This window comes from Doryrhamphus excisus, chromosome 2 (genome assembly GCF_030265055.1).
Source record: "Doryrhamphus excisus isolate RoL2022-K1 chromosome 2, RoL_Dexc_1.0, whole genome shotgun sequence".
NCBI classification, from domain to species: Eukaryota; Metazoa; Chordata; class Actinopteri; order Syngnathiformes; family Syngnathidae; genus Doryrhamphus; species Doryrhamphus excisus.
In genome coordinates this window covers 12,960,738-12,982,547 of record NC_080467.1, presented here as the reverse complement: position 1 = coordinate 12,982,547, position 21,810 = coordinate 12,960,738, and the positions used below count along the sequence as shown (strand labels likewise).

At 42.5% G+C, this 21,810-nt stretch overlaps 2 protein-coding genes across 7 annotated transcripts; both read right to left on the bottom strand.

Moving 5' to 3' along the window:
- Nucleotides 1–1,148: 1,148 nt before the first annotated feature.
- LOC131115498 (TBC1 domain family member 10A-like) lies at nt 1,149–14,276 on the bottom strand. 6 transcript variants are annotated; one of them, XR_009122785.1, is made up of 12 exons: nt 13,700–14,276; nt 13,350–13,449; nt 13,182–13,289; nt 12,220–12,326; nt 12,024–12,138; nt 11,887–11,952; nt 10,712–10,901; nt 10,486–10,640; nt 7,528–10,374; nt 5,322–5,495; nt 1,342–1,476; nt 1,149–1,229 (listed from the first exon to the last, which is right to left on the bottom strand). XR_009122785.1 is itself a non-coding variant. In XM_058064402.1 (9 exons), the coding sequence occupies exons 1-9, from the start codon at nt 13,906–13,908 to the stop codon at nt 10,000–10,002; spliced, it is 1,425 nt and encodes a 474-aa protein (XP_057920385.1). In that variant the 5' UTR covers nt 13,909–14,276; the 3' UTR covers nt 7,032–9,999. The 6 variants fall into 6 exon arrangements, 1 of the variants encoding a protein (XP_057920385.1); XR_009122813.1 differs by lacking the exon at nt 5,322–5,495 and having other exon boundaries at nt 7,528–7,591; nt 7,666–10,374; XR_009122807.1 differs by lacking the exon at nt 5,322–5,495.
- A 261-nt stretch (nt 14,277–14,537) lies between these two features.
- Nucleotides 14,538–21,709, bottom strand: LOC131119869 (protein phosphatase PTC7 homolog). Its single transcript, XM_058064776.1, has 6 exons — nt 21,200–21,709; nt 20,030–20,209; nt 19,329–19,527; nt 18,674–18,797; nt 16,937–17,066; nt 14,538–16,853 (listed from the first exon to the last, which is right to left on the bottom strand). The coding sequence occupies exons 1-6, from the start codon at nt 21,399–21,401 to the stop codon at nt 16,795–16,797; spliced, it is 894 nt and encodes a 297-aa protein (XP_057920759.1). The 5' UTR covers nt 21,402–21,709; the 3' UTR covers nt 14,538–16,794.
- Between the last annotated feature and the right edge of the window lie 101 nt (nt 21,710–21,810).

The following is a 21,810-nucleotide window of genomic DNA, read 5'->3' as shown; positions in this document are numbered from 1 at the left end:
ATTCAGTCACCAGTCAGAACTCAGTCAGGATGCATTCATGGTCTCACACAAAGTTGGATTTTTGTAAACTCATAACAAAGACGTGCATTTTCACCACACGGGTGCTAAAAAATATTCAAGCATTGCAAAGGGAGCCGCAACAAAGAGGCTGGAGAGCCACATGCGGCTCTGGAGCCGCGGGTTGCTGACCCCTGGTATAGAATCTTTGTTAGCATGCTAATACATGGAAACAGGAAGCACAGCTGTCTGTTTATGATGTCATGAGCGGTTGATGTTGTTAGTTCTTTGCGAACTAACACAGAAAAATGTTAACACAAATGTTATATTGTTTTACACGCTTAAAACAATTCTAAATGGATAAAACAATATATGATTGTTTGATCTGCGTGTAAAACTATGAAAATGTGCTTTGTGTTAAGATTTTTGGCTGTCTAGAGTGGATTAATTGTATTGACTTTATTTCAACTTGGAAAAATTGTTGCTGTTATTGAATGATTTGGTTTTAGATGGACGCTTTGGAAGGGGTTAATAATATAAAGTAAGGCAGGGGTCCCCAACCTTTTTTGCACCACGGACCGGTGTGATTTGGGTCTTTTTTTCCACGGACCAGAAATGTGTGGCAGAAAAATACATCAAATATAATATAACACGACAGAGTTAAAAGCAAATGTTAAGTGCAGAGAAAATATAACTCACCCGCTGAGTCAGTGGGAGACCTGAGCTTGTTTTGTCGAGATGAGATGGTCCCATCTAGGTGTGATGGGAGAAAGTGTCGTTAATAAATTATTTATTATTTCTGTACCGCCCAGTAGCAAATGCGCCACGGACCGGTTTAAATTATTTTGCAGAGAAGTACCCTGCATGAACCATACTGCAAAGTCATTCAGAATGACATTTACAACGCCCAAACCCAAATTCAGAAATCTATGATGACACCGGTAAAACATTCATATTCCATTGTAATAACTACAGCCACTATTGTCTCCAGTGAAACAATCGTCACAGCGCACTTCCTTGACCCCCATGTGCACGAGGTGTTTGTCTAACTTCACGACCCACAGTGACCCCTGAAGACATCCAGAACTGAGCCATGGCAGCTTTTCCTGATGAGCTACTAACCTTAAGTGGGGGGGGGGGGGGGGGGGGGGGGGGGGGGGGTCACACGGAGGTTGTTCTTGGCCGGGAGACTCTGTTGATAGGAACCTTCCTGCTTTTCCACTTGTTGTCTCCTAAACCAGAAGTAGATGAGATGCAGTGTTTATCTGATATAAAAAGCGAGGAGATTGGACCCCCCCTCCCAAAAAAAATATATAAATAGGTCAGCAGTGAACTCGGACTCACCTGGTAGAGGGGCAGCATTCCTGTTCTGGAGTCTTACATGGGACAAACATTAGTGTCAGAAGCAGCAGCATATATCTGCCCTTTTTTTGTTTACACAGATGACGTGCTGTTTGCAGTTAGCGGTCACTTCCTGTCCTGACGAAATGGAGGGAGATGGCCAGGTTAGACCCGGGTGAAGATACTCACCTACAAAGTTTAAAGAACCAACGGTAACATGTTTCAGACTGTTGCTAGGGAGAATTTGTAAATAAATACGACTGCGATTAACACTTATTCCAATTGAACACATGGAGAATTATTTCAATTATTCATTCATTTTCTACCGCTTATCCTTATGAGGGTCACAGGGGTGCTGGAGCCTATACCAGCTGTCTTCGGGCGAGAGGCAGGGTACACCTTGGACCAGCCAATCACAGGGCACAAATTGAGAAGTTATGCTAATAAATGGACTGATTTTTTTTTGTTTTTTTTAATCAGATATATATTTTTATTTGACATTATTTCAGTATGTTTTACGTATATAATAATACTTTTTTAATTTATTCATTCATTTCTACCGCTTTTTCCTCAAGAGGGTCGCGGGGGTGCTGGAGCCTATCCCAGCTCTCGATCTTCGGGCGAGAGGCATGGTACACCTTGGACCAGCCAATCACAAGGCACATATAGACAAACAACCATTCACACTCACATTCATACCTATGGACAATTTGGAGTTGCCAATTAACCTAGCATGTTTTTGGAATGTGGGAGGAAACCGGAGTACCCCACACACGGGGAGAACATGCAAACTCCACACAGAAATGGCCGAGGGTGGAAGCGAACTCGGGTCTCCTAGCTGTGTGACCTGCGCGCTAACCACTCGTCCGCCGTGCAGCCCCTTATTTCAATTAATTTGTAAATTATACATATATTTACTTTTCCAGACTGTGCAGAAGGTGGTTATTATTACCGTGGGAAAGAAGTGCAAAGAGTGTGTGAATTATTTTAAAGCGAACAGACGGACTTAGGAAGCTTTAGACTGTGCCAATCCGTGCGTGTAACGTGAACTCTTTTATGGATCTTTGCGGCCATCTCAACTTCAGAGATGTTAAATAACTTCGGTGAGTTTTCAAGACTCACACATGAGAACACACGTGCGCTAAACACACCCCTGCATCTTACACACATACGCAGGGTGAAACACAATAAGCTATTGTAACCTCAAACCCAGAGGTCTTGACTCCCATGTGCTTTTGTCATTAGTTACAATTATGAGGCCATGAAGTCAGCCTGTGGTGACATGTACATCCCTTAAAGGGACACACACACACACACACTGCTGAACATACAGAGTATACATTTGCACTATTTTATTCCTATTTTACTAATTCATATTTATAATCATTTTTAGGTGTATGTGATGCATGTTTTCATTATAATAAAGGGAGGGGTGTCCAAACTGAGGCCCGAAGGCAATAGCTCGCATTAAACATTCTACAACTAATAGTTCATTCATTCATTCATTCATTTTCTACCGCTTTTTGGGTGGCGAGGGGTGCTGGAACCTATCCCAGCTGTCTTTGGGCGAGAGGCGGGGTACACCCTGGACTGGTGGCCAGCCAATCACAGGGCACATATAGACAAACAACCATTCACACTCACATTCATACCTATGGACAATTTGGAGTCGCCAATTAACCTAGCATGTTTTTGGAATGTGGGAGGAAACCGGAGTACCCGGAGAAAACCCACACATGCACGGGGAGAACATGCAAACTCCACACAGAGATGGCCGAGGGTGGAATTGAACCCTGGTCTCCTAGCTGTGAGGTCTGCGCGCTAACCACTCGACCGCTGTGCAGCCCACAACTAATAGTTACGGTTTTGTAATCAAATAATACTTACTGTAATATAAATGTTAATATCTATGTATTTTAATAACTATGTTGTAAAATAAATAAAATTACATTGAGTTTGCAATTTGGACTAAATGTTTTATGACTAAAATGTGTTTTAGGTATTTTCATTTGTACATTTCATGAAATTTAATAATAATCATTTCTGAATGTTCCTGAATAGGCCTTTGTACGTTTTTGTACGTTTTATACATTTAGAATTTAAAACCACTAGCGTAAAACTTATCTTGAAAATCCCTGCATAATACCCAGCTAAAAAGTAAAAAAAATATTATGGTTTGCCTTGTCTGCAATACTTGCAATCAGACTAAAGTTGCTGTTTTTGTTATCAGGCTGCCTGGCTGCACTTCATGTTTATCAAGGCTACAACAAGACTCTCGCTTTTTTCCCCCCACCATGCCCCCTTATTTGTGTATCCTCTCCAAACCCCCATTTCCTCATTGGATGGACGGGAAGAGGAGAGAGAGACAGTGTGGATGTGACAACAATGGCAGGAAGTGGCTTCAGATGAGCACAGATAAGTGAAGGGGGGGGGGGGGGGGGGGAATACACAACACTGAAAGTTGCAAGCTCACAAACATCCCTGTTGAAGAGATAAACATGCACAAACAAAGACGTTACTTAAAACATGGCCATAAACCACGTAGTGAATAACGTGTGAAGAGGGGGACACCGAAAAGAGAAAACAGGCGCTGGTGCAACCATCCAAAAAATGGATGGAAAAAGCTGGACAATAATATTTTATGATGCGCTGCAATGTTTATTCATTCATTCATTTTCTACCGCTTTTTCCTCACTAGGGTCGCGGGGGTGCTGGAGCCTATCCCAGCTGTCTTCGGGCGAGAGGCAGGGTACACCCTGGACTGGGCGCCAGCCAATCACAGGGCACATATAGAGAAACAACCATTCACACTCACATTCATACCTATGGACAATTTGGAGTCGCCAATTAACCTAGCATGTTTTTGGAATGTGGGAGGAAACCGGAGTACCCGGAGAAAACCCACGCATATTCTATACCACTGATCCTCATTAGGGTCATGGGGCGGTGCTGGAGCCTATCCCAGCTGACTTCGGGCGAGAGGCGGGGAACACCCTGGACTGGTCGCCAGCCAATCACAGGTAATAAAAATATATTAAACTGAATAAAAGAGGATTAGAGCGGCACGGCGGTCAAGACCTCACAGCTAGGAGACCAGGGTTTTCAATTCCACCCTCGGCCATCTCTGTGTGGAGTTTGCATGTTCTCCCCGTGCATGCGTGGGTTTTCTCCGGGTATTCCGGTTTCCTCCCACATTCCGAAAAAACATGCTAGGTTAATTGGCGACTCCAAATTGTCCATAGGTATGAATGTGAATGGTTGTTTGTCTATATGTGCCCTGTGATTGGCTGGCGACCAGTCCAGGGTGTACCCTGCCTTTCGCCCGAAGACAGCTGGGATAGGCTCCAGCACCCCCGCAACCCCCGTGAGGATAAGCGGTAGAAAATGAATGAATGAAAATAGGATTAACAATAAATCATCATTCCTTGACGAAGTTTCTCTTTGCTGATGCGATGTCCCGAACAATATATACCGAACAATATATACTCCCAAGGCTGGCTTGCTTCTCTATGACCTTCAACAATATTTTTGCATGACCTTTGACTCACTTAAAACAGTTGTTCCTTTTATTCAATTTCTGGTTAATACTACATTATTTCTTCTGGACTACTTGTAATTACTCACTTGATGGATTACTTGGCAAAATAGTTAATAACTGCATCATATTCATTTTGAGAGACTGATTTACTGAATCACACTGAATCTAATTATATTAACACATACTTCTATGACATTATTATATCACATACTAATTATGCTGAAATACTCATGTTAAATCCCACACAATCCCCACTTTTTGCCTGCTTATGGGGATTCCTGACTTTAATGCAGGCCTTGACATGCACACGGCCACTTCAAGTCCCTTCTACTAGAACAATAACAAAAAAAACAGGGATTTTGAGCTGACGATAATGATGATTACACACCTAGCAGGGTCGCTACCGTTATCCTGAGGAAAACCATTAAAAGGGGCTCACACATACTTCCTGGTCAGTGTGCACTGAAAGAGCATCTGTGCCACCTTTGACCTCTGCAGACACTCTTCTTCCTGTCCCACGCGTGCCTCCAATAAAAGAAGAAAACGTAGCGTCAGGTCAGAGAAGGGAAGGTTGGGAAGGCTCCGGTATGCACAGCAAGGTGTGCTTGGGTGAGTTTGCCTGGGAAGGACAAGCCCATTAGACACATTTGGGATGAACTACTGTATGCAGATATTTATTTGTACTTCCTGTGTGTGCTATGGCCCCAATTGTGCCCCAATACATTTGCTGTATCATCTCCAAATCGGGATAAAAAACACATCATTTTGGTAGCATATGGTTAGCGTGTTGTGTCCCTCTAATCCCCCTTTGGTCTTACGGCATGGTGGAAGGGATGTAGAAGGGGGATAAAGGTGTAACCCCTCTCCAACTTTATCTCCTCCACACATATGGGCCACCCAATACCACCAAAACATGCCCTACTGGAGCATGACAGACTTAGAAATATTGATTTAAAATACAATTGACAAGCTGATCATTTATTTATCTGTGCTGTACAGACTGAACTCGAAAAAATATAGAAAGCAATCACGCATATTCAAGAGTCAATTGCATGCCAAGTATGACAAATTCATACATGTTGGCAGGTCTGCACTAATATTGAAAGTTGTCCATGCCTCGTTCGCAGCTAGCGGCACAAACCACAAGTCAGCGAAGTAGGCCTGCGTCAACTATGAAATCCAAAGAAATACAGCTGGATAGATGCCGATTCTGGAAGAACTAGAAAGCTTTCTGTGTGGGTTATTGTGTGTAGCTGTTCTATAGAAGCCCACAACTCAATACAAAGGGCCGAAAAATAAGCACAATAAGTCTCCTTTAAAGAAATTCAAAAAGATCAGTTCCAGTTCCATTAAGGACCTGGAAGCTGCTTCAGTCGGCAATGTTCACTGCGACTACTACACCGGAAGCTAAATAGCTAGTCAATGAGAGTTGTAGTTGTCCCCCCCCTCGTGGTCCCTCAACTGGACTATAGGGCCCCAAGAAGTTACCTGCCTTGTCTGGTTGTAATCAGCGCTCCTGGTCCCTCGGTTTTTGGAAGAGAACTGTTATGTTAAGTTATGATCATACGACAGGACTGGCGTATTATTTTCCATAGGTACATGTCTTGCTATGCAAGAGGTTTTGTGTTTTCTGCTGCCTCGACACAAGCGCATAACCCAGGTTTCAACAACAAAATTGTACCGGGAGTGAGATTATTCAAGGTCAAAATGTGTGCCCTAAAATTAAAAATGCATACATGTTGGCAGGTCTGGATATAGCCCTTGCTTCTCGATGGATGCTGTCGCCATCAGGAAACATTTAATCATGTAAAGCAGGGGTCTCAAACACGCGGCCAAATGTGGCCCGCAGGACACTAGTTTGAGGCCCCCGCCTTGATATGAAAGTTTAATGTTAGTGCGTTCCGTGCAAGTTTGATATGGATGCTGTATGGTATCATGTACCCAGAAAAAATTATTACGTTTGATTAATGTTCATGTTAAAGGTTAAATAACTGTTAATAGTTATCCTCCCTATCCGTGTGGAAGTGGTAAGTTTTTGGCTATTTAAGTTAAAAGGAAATAACTTGAAGGCTACCGTTTAGGTCGCTAGCTCTCTAGTTTGCGAGTTAGCATGTGTCTCAAGACCCTGCAGTTGCGCAATATGTTGTAAATAAAAAGAGTATAAATGTGACTATAGTCGTGTTTTGTCATGTCTACAGGGCTCTAATAATGCTTTGTTCATTTTAATCTGAAAAAAATAATTTGTCTACCCACCAACTATATGTGGTTTCTTAGGTTTTTATTATTTGCAGTTTTATTATTATTATTATATTTATTTATTTATTACTGATTGGTTTTCTTTATTCTTGATTTGTTTATTTATTTTTCATCTTATTTTGTGTAGAAAAATAAAAAGTAAGATATTTGAGAACAGTGGAATGTTTTATCAGAGCTTTTCTTGAAGAAATCGGAAACAAAGCAAAGTTTATTCATTTTTGTGTTTTTAATAAATGCGTTTTTTTTGGAAAACCTGATACGGCCCAGTCTCACCCAGACCCAAGCTCCAGTGGCCCCCAAGTAAATTGAGTTTGAGAACCCTGATGTAAAGTCATTATTATATAACTCTCATACAGGCATAAAAAGAAGCTATATTACAAATTACGATTACTTACCCTTTCATGAAGCGCTTAGCAAGCTATTAGGAAGAGATTGCTGAAAGCCCAGTCGCTCCTACAACTGCAATAAAAAGTGTAAAAAGAAGTTAAGCGCTGTGCAAAAGTCGAACATGACCACTCCCATGTCCCACTCACCTGTTGATGATGAGGTGACGGATGAAGACAGGAAGGGACATGGCTAACTGGGAGGCGATTCTCTTCACATTGAGATGAAACACGGCAAGTGTTGCGTTGCACTCCATTCTTATACTTTTTATATTATACAGTACCATTTTACTGGAATTACCTGTGTGTTAGAGCATGTTTAATACGTGCAACTGTGTATGTGATCAATAAAGTTTCATTTAAAGACTTAACCATGCAGTAGCACAGCTGATCTCCATCATGGAGTCACAGTCAGCCTCCATTCAGATGTCTAAACGAGGCTTAAAAGGCACTGGATAACGCTGTGGGAATTTGTCCTAATTCAGATGCAAATTGCCCCACGAGCTGAAAGAGCCGGAGAAACAGGTGTCCGAGGAAGTGCGGAGGGCGAGGGAGGGTGGAAGATGAATGTTAACCAACACAGGGTGTATTATTGAACTTGGGCTGTGCCGTGTGCGTGCCTTTTTTTGTCTCGTTTTTATTTATAGGCATTCAGTCATTCAGGTCTGCAAAATCTAATCACTTAATATTTTATTTCTTAATGTAAATATACAAAAAAGAGCTTTTTTTGAAACTCACTTACAAAATCAAACAGTTCTATAGAAAAATACTTTAGCATCCCAGCAGCATGTTATTTGATTGCACTCATTTGTAATGTCTTAATCAGCATTAGTGTATTTGCTTCAGTAACAGCTCAGTGGTGCCATCTATAGACAACACAAAGCTATTCACCCCTGACTTAGCACAACAACACTTTTGGATTGAAACATGCTCTTCTAATACCTTCCAGAGTTGATCCCTTTATAAAGTACGTAGAGAAATTGTATAGATAAATCACATCATCATTATACAGTGGATTGTTTACCCCTGATTAGAAGAATTGATTTCCCTCCCAAAGTAAATATAACCGGAGCACATATCAATGAAAAAAAAATACTTGTACATTCATTTGACTGCATTTGGAACACGTAGAAAAAAACAAATGATCCGCCAACAACACATGGCTCGGTAAAGGTAAACAGGATTGTGCTTGCAGGACAATGTTGTGTAATTTCTTCTGTTGCATTATTATTAAATACACTCACCAAAGGCTACATGTGTTTTAGCTAACGTGGCACAATAATGTTGCTCAACATAAATTCCTTTATCTGTGCCGGTGGTGTAATGTAGTGCATGAGAGCGTAGTGCTGGACGCTCACTGGCCACATCATTAGGTACATTAGGTAGTGTTTTGATTTTTGGCCCTAATTAGTATTCTGCCTTCATCTTTACATATGACACGATGTACTTTTGTAGCAAAATAAAATGTTGTTCTCGTTACTAAACCACCTAAGGTGGAAGGTTGGGTAATTACACTTCTCTTCTAAAAACGTATCAACATCATATTGATATGTATGTATTACTGACAAATATATGCTGTGTGAAACAGTTGTGGGCGGCACGGCGGTCTACTGTTTAGCGCGTAGACCTCACAGCTAGGAGACCAGGGTTCAATTCCACCCTCGGCCATCTCTGTGTGGAGTTTGCATGTTCTCCCCGTGCATGCGTGGGTTTTCTCCTGGTACTCCGATTTCCTCCCACATTCCAAAAACATGCTAGGTTAATTGGCGACTCCAAATTGTCCATAGGTATGAATGTGAGTGTGAATGGTTGTTTGTCTATATGTGCCCTGTGATTGGCTGGCCACCAGTCCAGGGTGTACCCCGCCTCTCGCCCGAAGACGGCTGGGATAGGCTCCAGCACCCCCCGTGACCCTCGTGAGGAAAAAGCGGTAGAAAATGAATGAATGAATGAAACAGTTGTGCTATAGCAAAGGTCAGTGTGGGTGTGCAGTTGCTCAAATTCCCACAGCTGGAGTGTTCAAACTAGTTTAGACTTAATCAACAGCGCCTCTACTGGTCACATCCACTTGGTGCACTCCTGTGTTTCTTATTTAGATAAATATTACTGCCAATAATAAACATTCATGCCGTAATAAACATACTGTTAAATTCAACAAGCAGTATAGAAAAGGAATGGATGGAATACTTCTTTCACAGTGGTGACTGAAATGCACAGTTTTTGTGCATCTCATTAAAATAATATGTGCCTAATGATGTAGCTGGTGATTGGCTGAGACCATATTTGTCTGCTGAAACACCATCATACTCCCTCTATGGCAGCAGTAGCAGTTAGCATGTTTAGTAATGGAAAAAAAGCATACCTGCTACATTCTGTCCTTGTGGCATTATGACTGCACAGCTCATCATTGTCGCCATCTAGTGTTCTTCAATGGAAAATACACAATAAAGAAGCTGTCATGGATTGATTGGCGTGCTCACCCTGCTACAGGTAGGTGTCATGCTCAGCGCTGCTTATGCTCTCCCTGGACCCTTGTGCTGGTTGGAGGAGCAGCGAGGGCTCAGTGAGTGGCGAGGGAGAACTATCCGTCTCCTGTGGCGACGGAATAATTTCGTTCCGCTTGCCCTTTTTGCCCTTCCTTGTGTCCTCCCTTGCGTCCTCCAAGGGGGATTCCACGATAATGGTGGGCCTCTGTCTCAGATCATGTCGACTTGGCGGCTCGGCAGCCATGACTGCCTTAGCGCCGTGCATCCTGGGAGGCGATTTGTAATTGAGGTCGCCGTGGGTGTCCTTCCAGCATCGTAGCTGCGCCAAGTGCTCTTTCTCAATGTCTTTCTCCGACAGGGGCAAGTCTATGATCTGAATCACACACACAATGTCAATTACTGTAAAATGGGAACCGTAACTGCTTATCCTGCTGAAGGATATGGCTGCAGAATTGGGGCACAGCTTGACATAATACAAACTCACCTCTTGCACCAGAAAACTCTCTTTCATGTACTGTGGAGGTATGGCCCTGAGACGCTCCATTGTTTCATACAGACCTTGGCAGGCCTTCACCTTCTCTTGGGATCCCAGCATGCTTTTCAGGAGAACCAGACCCACTCGGAAGAGGATCTTCACTCCTGAGAGCACAGAGTTCAAATATTGAACAAATGGATGGATGGATGGAGTGCATGAGATTGATATGTCACACCTTCACATAAGAACATGTCCCAGACGCGGAGCACTGACGCCCATGGCAGCGTTCGTGAGAAGGCGCACATGAACCACTCTGTCATGTACAAGATGGGTTCTAGCTTGTGTTGCTTGAGGTGACGATGTGCCACGGGAGATGCCCGCCGCAGCAGAGCGTACAGGATCTCTCCGTCTAGCTGGATGGCTTCCTGTAGAGAGGATGACACAAACAAAAATGGTAGCTCTTCAACTGGAACAAACAGCCTCATGTCACTCACTGATGCTGGGAGCACTGAGGTCGGTTGGATTGCAAGCTTTATAGTGTGCCTTTCACATTAATTGTGACACCTCGAGTATCTAAAGCAGGGGTTACCAACCTTTTTGAGGCCGAGGGCTACTTTGTGAGCACGGATAGTATGAAGGGCTACATGACCTGTTTGCGGTGAACTTCCAAAATGACAAAACTGCACGGATCACTTTTTAGTAATCAGAACAAAAGGAATAGTAGTAGTAACACTATGTGAAGTGACTGCTCGCATATCAATGTTAATTATTTTCCACAATAATGGTAACAAAAACATATTTTTTAACAAGAAACATTTATTTATCAAATCAAATCAACTTTATTTGTAAAGCACTTTTCCTGCAAAGACATGCAACACAAAGTGCTTTACAGAATGAAAACAATTACCACAATTAAAAGGAAAAAACAAAGAAACAAAAGAAAGCCCCTCCTTCCCACCCTTCATACTAGACATACACACACACACACAATCACACACAGTAGGGAGACATGGCATGGCACTGAGGATCATGGAAACGACCCCTTTGGGGCCGTCCGCACTGGGAGGAGCTGCAGGCCGTTTTCCTCTAAAGATGTAGTGGGTGAGGTTTATAATCAGGTGCGCTCTATAGTCCGGAAATTACGGTAATGTAAGCAATTTTGATTCAAAATTTAAAGCACAAAATAACAATGATAATTTGTGACCAGTGCTATTTTTAGAAGATGCCTCGCAGGTGCCTTAAGTGGTCCACGTGGGCGCATGGGCGCGGCCGCGGACACAGCGTTGGTGACCCCCGATCTAAAGTGTATAACAGACCTACTGAATGAACACTGCACATATTTGTCATGTGTACTCTCATTGCTTCTAGCAGTCTTTAAATGTGTTAACAACACCCGAGTGTGGACCTTACCAGCCCTGTGCTGTAGTATCCAGGAAGGTATTTCTCACAAATCTGTACGAGAACCCAGAAAGCATCCTATAGGATACAATGCAGTCATGTTAGTATGACTTGTACAACTCAAGATTGCTTATACGTGATATGTCTACCTCTGCTGGCATGTGCATGAGGAGCACAGCAGCGACAGGAGCCTGAGCCTGACAGTAGCCCTCCTCGGGACGGTGCAACGTGTACGCCTTCAGCACACGGAACAGATCTTGCTGCCTGCATGTTTCACCAAACACATTTCTAATCTTAAATAATGGACGTTACATTGCGCAACACAGCCAGCCAAGCAGACCTTACCCATGACCTCCTCTAGCTGAGAACATTTCATGGAAGGGAAACTGTCGATGGAGGTCTCGCTCAATGATGTCCACCCATTTGGGGTCACCTGGTTGGTTATCCAGTTCCTAAATTGACAATTGTTTTTTTTTTTTTTGTCATTCCAAAAAATAATAATATGAATATTATGTTTTATATTATTTATATTATATATTATGTATTAATAATATAAACACAATAAAACTAAAATAAACTAAATCAAAAGAAAATATTGCATTTTATTTTTATTTCCTTAAACAATCATTTATACTTAGGGCCTATTTATATGAAAAATATATTTAATTTATATAAATTATACAAAATAAAAAATATTTGTGACATATGAAAGGACAGATTTCAATTTCCCTAAACAAATATTATGTCTGCTGCTACTTTTACGGTCATGAAAATCTTCTAATATTCATTCTGTGTCAGCAGATCAACAGTGACCTCTGCTGATTGCAGGTAAGTACTGCATGTAATTTGTTCATGTTTGTATTGCTTCAAATTCATGATGCAAAAATTCATTCATTCATTCATTTTCTACCGCTTTTCCTCACGAGGGTCGCGGGGGTGCTGGAGCCTATCCCAGCTGTCTTCGGGCGAGAGGTGGGGTACACCCTGGACCTGTACTGGTGGCCAGCCAATCACAGGGCACAGATAGACAAACAACCATTCGCACTCACATTCATACCTATGGACAATTTGGAGTCGCCAATTAACCTAGCATGTTTTTGGAATGTGGGAGGAAACCGGAGTACCCGGAGAAAACCCACGCATGCACGGGGAGAACATGCAAACTTCACACAGAGATGGCCGAGGGTGGAATTGAACCCAGGTCTCCTAATTGTGAGGTCTGCGCGCTAACCACTAGACCGCTGTGCCGCCCTTAATAAAAATTAATACTTGAAATTCTGGTTCTAACAAAGCAGTGTGATTCAAACCTGGAACTTTCCCCGATTTTGCTCCACTTTCACTTTGCCTCCCGTCAGGTAGAGCCAGGCCCGACCACGCAGTGACGGAGGGATGCCCTTTTGACAGCGCTCTTTCACCTGATGGACACAAGAACTGCATAAAATCTCAAAGGCTGCGTGCCATTTTAAGTTTTGGACCTTCTTGTGTTTCTTGGCCATCCACTTGTCCCAACTGTTGAGCATTTCCAGCCATTTGGCCTCCCGTTGCCTCAGCACCTCAGTGGGGATTTCTTCAACACTGAAGAGAGACCAAATATGATACAATATGAACCAGTCACAGGAAAACAACTTTCCATTGTGGACGTATTGTTTTCAATTCCTTAATGGCATGCTACATTATAGAGGAGGTTGTTATTACAAAAATAATGTATTTCTTTCATGCACACTCTCAGACACTCATAATTCACTTCACTACAGATGCCATTTGACTTCCCTTCTTTTAAAAAAAAAAATGTATAGTATCTGCAAAGGCACAGTGAGACACTTACTTGAGGCCTGGGTACTGCTGAGATCCACCTGTAAAGCCGTACTTGTCCACTTGTTTCTCCCCAGAAGAGTCATCTGCGCCATTCGCCTCCAGTGTCACAACATCGGAGGTAAACGAACTACAACTACTCCCACCACCGCTACCACTACCTGTCATCTTATTTGTGCTGCCCCTAAAATCAAGCCCATTATCCTGGTCGGTTCTTGCCATTTAGCCAACATTTATATCATAAATTAATAACTTACCTGGCCTATTTGTATAGCTTAGCTAGCACTCGAATAGCCTCCATAGGGCTAGCTAACTAGCTAGTGACAGATAGGCTAAAACTAGCTTCGGTTGTTCAGGGGAACTACCTAGCTACAGCCGCTTCAAAGAGAAGCTGTCGGTTAAATTAATGGTTGACCTCCACAATGCACTCGACATCTTTAAAATATTAATACTAATAATCATGTACAACGCTAAGAAGTTAGCATCTCCAGAACACATGTCAGCTGACAAGCTAAATCTCTGCTGATGTCAGCAGCAGTATGTCTGCCAGCACGTTCGTAAACAAAACATCCATGGCGTTGACTGCTCTTTACTGCCCTCCATCGCTCAAAAGCGATACTTATGACACTTAGCCCGGACTTACGACTGCCCCGAGTGGTCACCTAGGTGCATTACAAATCCTTGTGTTGCATTTAAATAACCTTGTACTTCATGAACTCCATTTTTTTCAAGTGAAGATATATTGTAAATATACCTATATATTAAGCAGAAAATGTGTTCATGACAAAGCTCTCATAGACTACTAATAAATCTCATCTTGCGATAGTATAAAATAATCCACTCCAGATGGCTTTTTGTATAAATACTATATATTTTTATTTAAATATCATACATTTTTTGAAAACATATTTACACAAATTAGACCTGCATTGTTACACTGTGACAAAGACAGGTGTATAATTCAGACAAACATTGAAAAAGGACAATCATACCATAAAGATGGCAGAAGCACCTTTGCTCTGAAGGAGAGGTGTATGTTTTCTGGGGTGGGGGTTGGTATTGCGGACTTCATTTATTAAACACCTGACAACATGAAGGACAAAGACAAGCTTGCAATGACAGGGAAGGCCTCTTATGACGAGTCTAATGATGTGTTTTAAGGCTGAAACTGTGCTCCCCTTCAGTCACACACACCTTCTGCATTTATATATTTGCAAAAAATATGATATATAACGGTACACAGACATAAACCATGCAAAGAGAACAGCACCGACAAATAATGTAGAACTACTTTTTGACTCAAGAACTTTCCTACATACACTTCGCAAAAATAAAACCGCTTTTGGTTCCCATTTTCATGACATGAACTCAAACATATGAACACACATATGCAATAACCATGCTGTCTATGCATTTTGTGTACATAGAGAAAATGGGAGTGTTGCTTACGTTTTCATTTTTGTTGCGTGTAGTTCCTAGTATAGACATACAACCGTGACAATATTGGTCTCCACCAACACAACGTACATTTATAGCAGGGGCCCTAACATGCATTCTATATGGCTTTCCTTCTTTGGCTTAAGGATAACTTAAAAGAAAACAAAACAAAACCTTCCTCAGCACAGGTAATGTACAGTATTGCTGCTTCACTGTGTTTATTTTACGACAACAAGGCGTATTGACAAAAATGCGTCTTTGGTGCGCCTGCTTTGAAACCGCAACAGCCTGCAGTGAGCGGAACGGTAGAACAGACGTCCTTGTGGATTCATTTGGGATTAAATGCCGGCACACATTTACAATCATGGTGTAAATCACATCATGGCGACGTTTCACAAGAGAAAAGCAGCAAAATAGATTGGGGGGCGGGGAACATAACGAAAACAAGCAGGACACAAATAAAAAAATAGAATAGACAAAGCTATGTAATTGTTGCTAGAGCTAATCATACTGGTACATTTCCTAAAATAGTGGCTTGAACTCAAAAAGATGTCCTGTTTGAATGTCACCGTTATTGTGTAATATCTAATAATTTGGCTAAACCACAAATTAATTAAATTAGAAGATGAAACAGCTGCCGGTCAAAAATGGCCCTCAGGCTCATTTTGTGGGTATCCCTGCATTGGAATGAATACACACCTGACCTTTTTTGTCTCCAATACCATGATATTATATCTTTATTGTCATTAAATGTCCTTTTGTATGCATGTATTTGCAAAAAAAGTGAAAATTAAAGCACTGCGCACTAAGAAATGCCAAATTGTTAAGTGATGCCAGCCAGGTACTCTCTGCAGTTGAGAAAATAGCCACTATAAAAGGAAATGCAGCACTTAAAACCGCGCAACATTGTAAAAAAATAGACATCTCTTTAAATTCACACCTGACCTATATATCGGCGCAATCGTAAGCATGACCAGATGCTAGCGTTAGCTATGTGGACATCAAATATGACAATAATCACATCTCTCTCTCACACACACACACACACACACACACAGCGTTTGTATTTGCACACTTCCTCACGTACACACTTTACATTTTGAGTGCATAAGGGCGCAGACACAGTCACTCTTTTTCCTATCATGTCTTTTCCAAGCAAATGCTGATTTCAGTGTGAAGTAGCGTGAAGTAGTAGTGTGGGATATATCATCCGTCAATGCATCTTCCACAAGGGTCTTTGCTTGAACAAAAAGTCAAGACAACAACAACAAAAAATATTTACAAGTGAGAAAACATTTGTATCTCCTGGTTTCTTTAGTTTCCGTCTAAGGTTAAGCTAGTTAGCGCTTCTGACATTCACATTCCCAAACATCCCAATTTCCTTGACACCAGCTCCCATGGTTTACTCTTACTCAGATTACACAGATTTGAATGTCTCGACTGCAAACAACCAACCAATAGGATGCTCAGCTTCCTTCTGTGTCGCAATCACCATGAATACATGCTAGCTGCCCACTTCCCTTTTTAACGCTCGGCACCAAAATGCAACAGAGGAAGAAACCTAGCAAAATATGTACATGAGTGGACGTCAAGACAGACCCTCGTTTTGGAGGGTCAGAGGTGGAGGGAGGGAGTCACACAGAGGAACACACACGCACGCACAGGCACACACTAGTCAGTGTATTCAGCCACAATGGACAGCAGCACAGTGATATCGTCTGGCTTCCCTCCTGCAGAGCAAACGAGATGTGAGCAGAGGATCCAAGTTTTGCATTTACGGTAAGCGTTACAGGCTTCTGAGGAACACGCTTACCTCGTACATTCAGGCCGTTGTCGCATGCAAACTGTGCAAAAGGAGACATGTAGTTGGGATCGTAGGCGAGGTTGTGAGCTTGCTTTGCTATACTTTGTGCAGTCTGCAGGATGCTGTCATAGTTTGTGGCCTGAAAAGAGAGAGAGAGATCTTTTATGAAGATACCACAAATGCTTCATTATAGCCGGGGTATATACCTACACTACAAAGAGGACTGGCTGTTACTTTAAACCTCACAACATAACTTGAATAATAATTTGGAGTGCATGAAAAAGCTCTCTTTGAACACGTAGACCTTTACTAAGTACACTGATTACTGTTACAGTGCAGCAGCAACAAAGCCCGTTGATTATAAACAACAGTACAGCAAGTGTAAAGGCTTCAGCATAGTCACGAGGCCCGCCATCTTGACAGAGTCTTGATCCTGTTAATGCTCTTCAGAGCGCCGTGAACACCGAAGACGTTCGCCAAGGTGGGATGTGACGGAGGACTCTTGTTTTGGCGGATTTTAAAATGCCGCTTTTGTGGGAGGGAAAAACACGGCAGTGGAATAAAAGGCTAACACGGCCACAGCTCTGGTGGCCGCGTTGCGTTGACGCAAGGTTAGAATTTTTTTGGGGGGGTGCATGTGAACATCTGAACCTGAAGATTAGGAGGGGGAGGAGCCTGCTGTGACGCTAAAGCAGGGGTCTCAAACACGCGGCCTGCGCCCCCGCCTTGATATAAAAGTTTAATGTTAGTGCGGCCCGCGCAAGTTTGATATGGATGCTGTATGGTATCATGTACCCAGAAAAAATTATTACGTTTGATTAATGTTCATGTTAAAGGTTAAATAACTGTTAATAGTTATCCTCCCTATCCATGTGGAAATGAGAAGTTATTGGCTATTTAAGTTTAAAGGAAATAACTTGAAGGCTACCGTTTAGGTCGCTAGCTCTCTAGTTTGCGAGTTAGCATGTGTCTCAAGACCCTGCAGTTGCGCAATATGTTGTAAAAAAAAGTATAAATGTGACTATAGTCGTGTTTTGTCATGTCTACAGGGCTCTAATAATGCTTTGTTAATTTTAATCTGAAAAAAATAATTTGTCTACCCACCAACTATATGTGGTTTCTTAAGTTTCTATTATTTGCCATTTTATTATTATTATCATCATATTTATTTATTACTGATTGATTGATTTTCTTCATTCTTGATTTGTTTATTTATTTTTCATCTTATTTTGTGCAGAAAAATAAAAATTGAGATATTTGAGAACAGTGGAATGTTTTATCAGAGCTTTTATTGTAGAAAATTGGAACCAAAGCACTGAAAAAGTTTGTATATTTTTGTGTTTTTAATAAATGTGTTTTTTTTGTTGGAAAACCTGATGCGGCCCAGCCTTGCCCAGACCCTAGCTCCAGGGGCCCCCAGGTAAATTGAGTTTGAGACCCCTGCGCTAAAGCGTGTGTTTCACACCAACAACTGAGTTTTTAAAGCGCATACAGAAGTACAAAAAGCTGACCCCTCATCAGACTTCACATGCAGCGCCTGCAATCCTGTGAAGTTAATAAAAACTGCATCAGGGGGTTGCTTACAGCCACAGCTGTGACGGCCAGTGTTTTGTTTTTTGTTTTTTTGGGGGCTTAGGGAGAGGTTATTTTACTTTTGCAGACCCACAGCCAGCAACTGAGGTTAATTGAATTCATGACGTTAACTGGAGCAATTACAGCATGTGTAAATGATGTAAAAGATCTCACCTTGAGCTTTTTAAGCTCCTGAAGGATCATGTAGTCAGGCATGTTGTCAAAGAGGCCGTCTGTGGCCGTCAGGATGATGTCACCGAGCTGCACGTCAAAAGAAGAGCTGTCAGCTGCGTCTGGACTAGAGAGGGGGGAAAAAAAAGAAGGTGCACTGTTAGATCATACGAAAGTGAAACTGGATCTTGCGGTACCATTACTGCTGGTTTCCACTGTCTAATCCTGAATGTGTTAACATTGACTCACTGGCGTCATAGCTGCAGATTTATGAAGCCTGAAACCTTTAAAAGACCTTCGTCTCGAGGTGTTTATTTTTAACTGATATAGCCGGGTACATTTTTTGTAGACCATATAGCCTTGAGTGTTTAAAAAACAAACACCTGACCTTAAAGCATAATCTGTTGCAAAATCATTTGTAAGGCAAAGCTTGTGTGTGCATATAGTTGAGGATTTGCACAAACGGCAGTGCACAAACTGTTCAAATGAAATAACTAGATTAATTATTCAAATACACTTTTGCAGGTTCTGTAGCTGTCTCCCAAAGGAGTCCATGCAATGGAAGCATGGTCTTCGGTCTGATTGGTGTAGTTCGGCGGCCAAGTGACACTTCTAAAAACTCAACTTTGACACGGGTCACGGCGACACAAGCACCCACCTATCACTGAGTACCACCCCCTCAGCTCCTGGCGGGGCGATGGACAGCTGGAAGGGCGTGTTGAAGTAGTGCTGCTGCTCGTCCGAGCGGTGCACCACCTCCCCGCCACGCACCACCAGGAAGCCAGAGTCGCCGAGGTTACAGGTGTGGAGCCGGTGACTCCGTCGGTCTAGGACGACAATGCAGGCGGTGCTGCTACCTGTGGGTGAAGCATGGAGCATTAGTAAGTGGATTAATTAAAAAAAACAAAAAAACAAAGTTGTCCTTGAAACAAAACAGGGAAAAAACAACCAACCCAGTAACCTTGGTAAAGGCCTTCAAAAAACCCAGACTACTTGACAAATGTGGTGAGAAGTGTGGCAGATGGACAACGTCCCTGATGAAATGCGACATTGGTGTCGTGTTTGACTCCTCCTGCGGTGTAACTTACATCCCTGACCTCCAAAGAGTCAGAGGTCAAGACTTGTAAAAATACACACACAAAAAAATACATACAAAACTACAGTTTGCATATAATGGGATTTGCACTCCATTAAGCATTAAACACAATGCACATGTCATCTAATAAGGCCAATACTATACTCCTTACTTGTTTACCTATTTCTTATTTATATGCATACATATTTTTTATACCCCCTAGTTTTTTTTGGCAGGTTGATAAAATAAAAAGACAAGACATAAAAGTTGAGACCAAGACTCACCTAGAAGGGGTACTTTGTTTTGCAGAAGCTCGTAGTAGCCAGAGGTAAGGATGCCCACCGGATTGCTGGGAGTGAAGCGACCCTCCTTTACCAGCCGTTCGCATGTTCTCATCAGTGTGGCAGAGAATTGAGATGGGTCGACACCGTAGTCCCGCCAGCCCCCAACACCATCTGCTACACCTGTTGAGAGACAAATGGATAATGCAGTGAAAAGTTTATGTGAGGAAAAGAGGGGGCCATAGTCTCTGATGATGGCGAGTAAGTGCTTTGATTCTTGGGCGGTACTGTGTCATGTTTCTTTTATCCTTGATCTTCCCTTGCATGTGTAGAACAGTAAAGACAATACAAAGACTTAGTAAGTACAGCAAATACAGTCAGTGTAGTTATATTTAACAGCATAGATATAACACAGGAACAATTGGAATTTAATCATTTAGCATACAAGAAGACATGGTTAGAGTATGTAGAGTCAGTTTATCCTTTATGCAAGCCTATAATAACAAGTTGATATGCATTATACATTGCTTTAACGTTCCTTGCTAGCGAAAGTGTCCATCTCATATGAATACATGTATAGTGTTTATAACACCGACATGTAAAACTGTACTTTCCATTTCAATTGCTTAAAAATTAACAAGATTAAGGAAGTACAACCGGCATTAATTTGGTTTAACTTACATTTAGGACAATATCGCTGTGCCTTTCCCACGGCGTTGACAAAGCCAAGTACTTGGAGCTAACCTGGCTAACTGTTAGCAAAATGGCTGCCCCCATGCTCAACCATTCTGACCTTTGTAAGACATTGTTATTTTGAGTCATATATATTAAATTTCGTGATTATTTCGATATTGGACATTTTAAGTCTTGTGAATCAACATCTCCCGATTAATTGCGTTTAAAATGTGATTTTTATCGCGTTGGAGCCAATGTAGGTGAAAGGTCGTTCGGTGTACCGCACGAGAACAAGTTAATAAGGCTCAAACAACATGGATGCAGTTAATGTTTTGTTATACAATGGACTAATACTGCCGTGGTGGCTACTAAAGGGGGAGTTAACGCCGAGTGGCCTGGCGGGGTGGATGGAGGCTGTTGTGTTTTCATCATGGGGGTCGCTCCACGTGCAGGGAAGGTCACCCGGGTACAACAGCCCGGTCAGTCGGGTGAGCTTACCCAAAACGTCCGCGCTCTTGTTGCGGGTAATGAAACAGGCGTCGTCTCCGTAGCACATCCCTTTCTTGAGTATCCCCTTACGAAAGTCCTTGCCGAAGCCATAACTGGCGGTGACCAGGCTGTAGTCCCGACCGTCCGTCTGCGAGAGTCCACCAAGGACAGCCCTGGCTACCAGTCTGCCATAAGACAGTACGGATAACATCCCACAGCGAGAAGCAGCCCGCCTGACTCTCGTCGGAGTGTAAGCCCCTGTCACCACACGGTCCTCGGTCGGCTACTTCGGATCAAGACCAGGACAAATGTCTTTTATCCACCCATTCGCGGCAGACAGTTCTGAGAAATCCTAACGCGGGTAGTTGCTCTCAAAACTGGCATCAAACGCTACGGCGCTGCTGCTGGCTCTTTGTCGCAGTGTGTTGTGCGAGCAAGGTTCCTCCACTGGGTACACGCCGTTCCGACATCTTGCCTCTGTTGTGTACCGGGGTACATACGGGCACTTGGCAGTTTACCATGACGTCAAAGCCAGACAACGTCAGCCAATAGAGAGTAGCAAAGCGCAGTGTCCAGTGAGAAACTGCGCATGCGTCACTTCTCCGCTTGTTTTACGACAC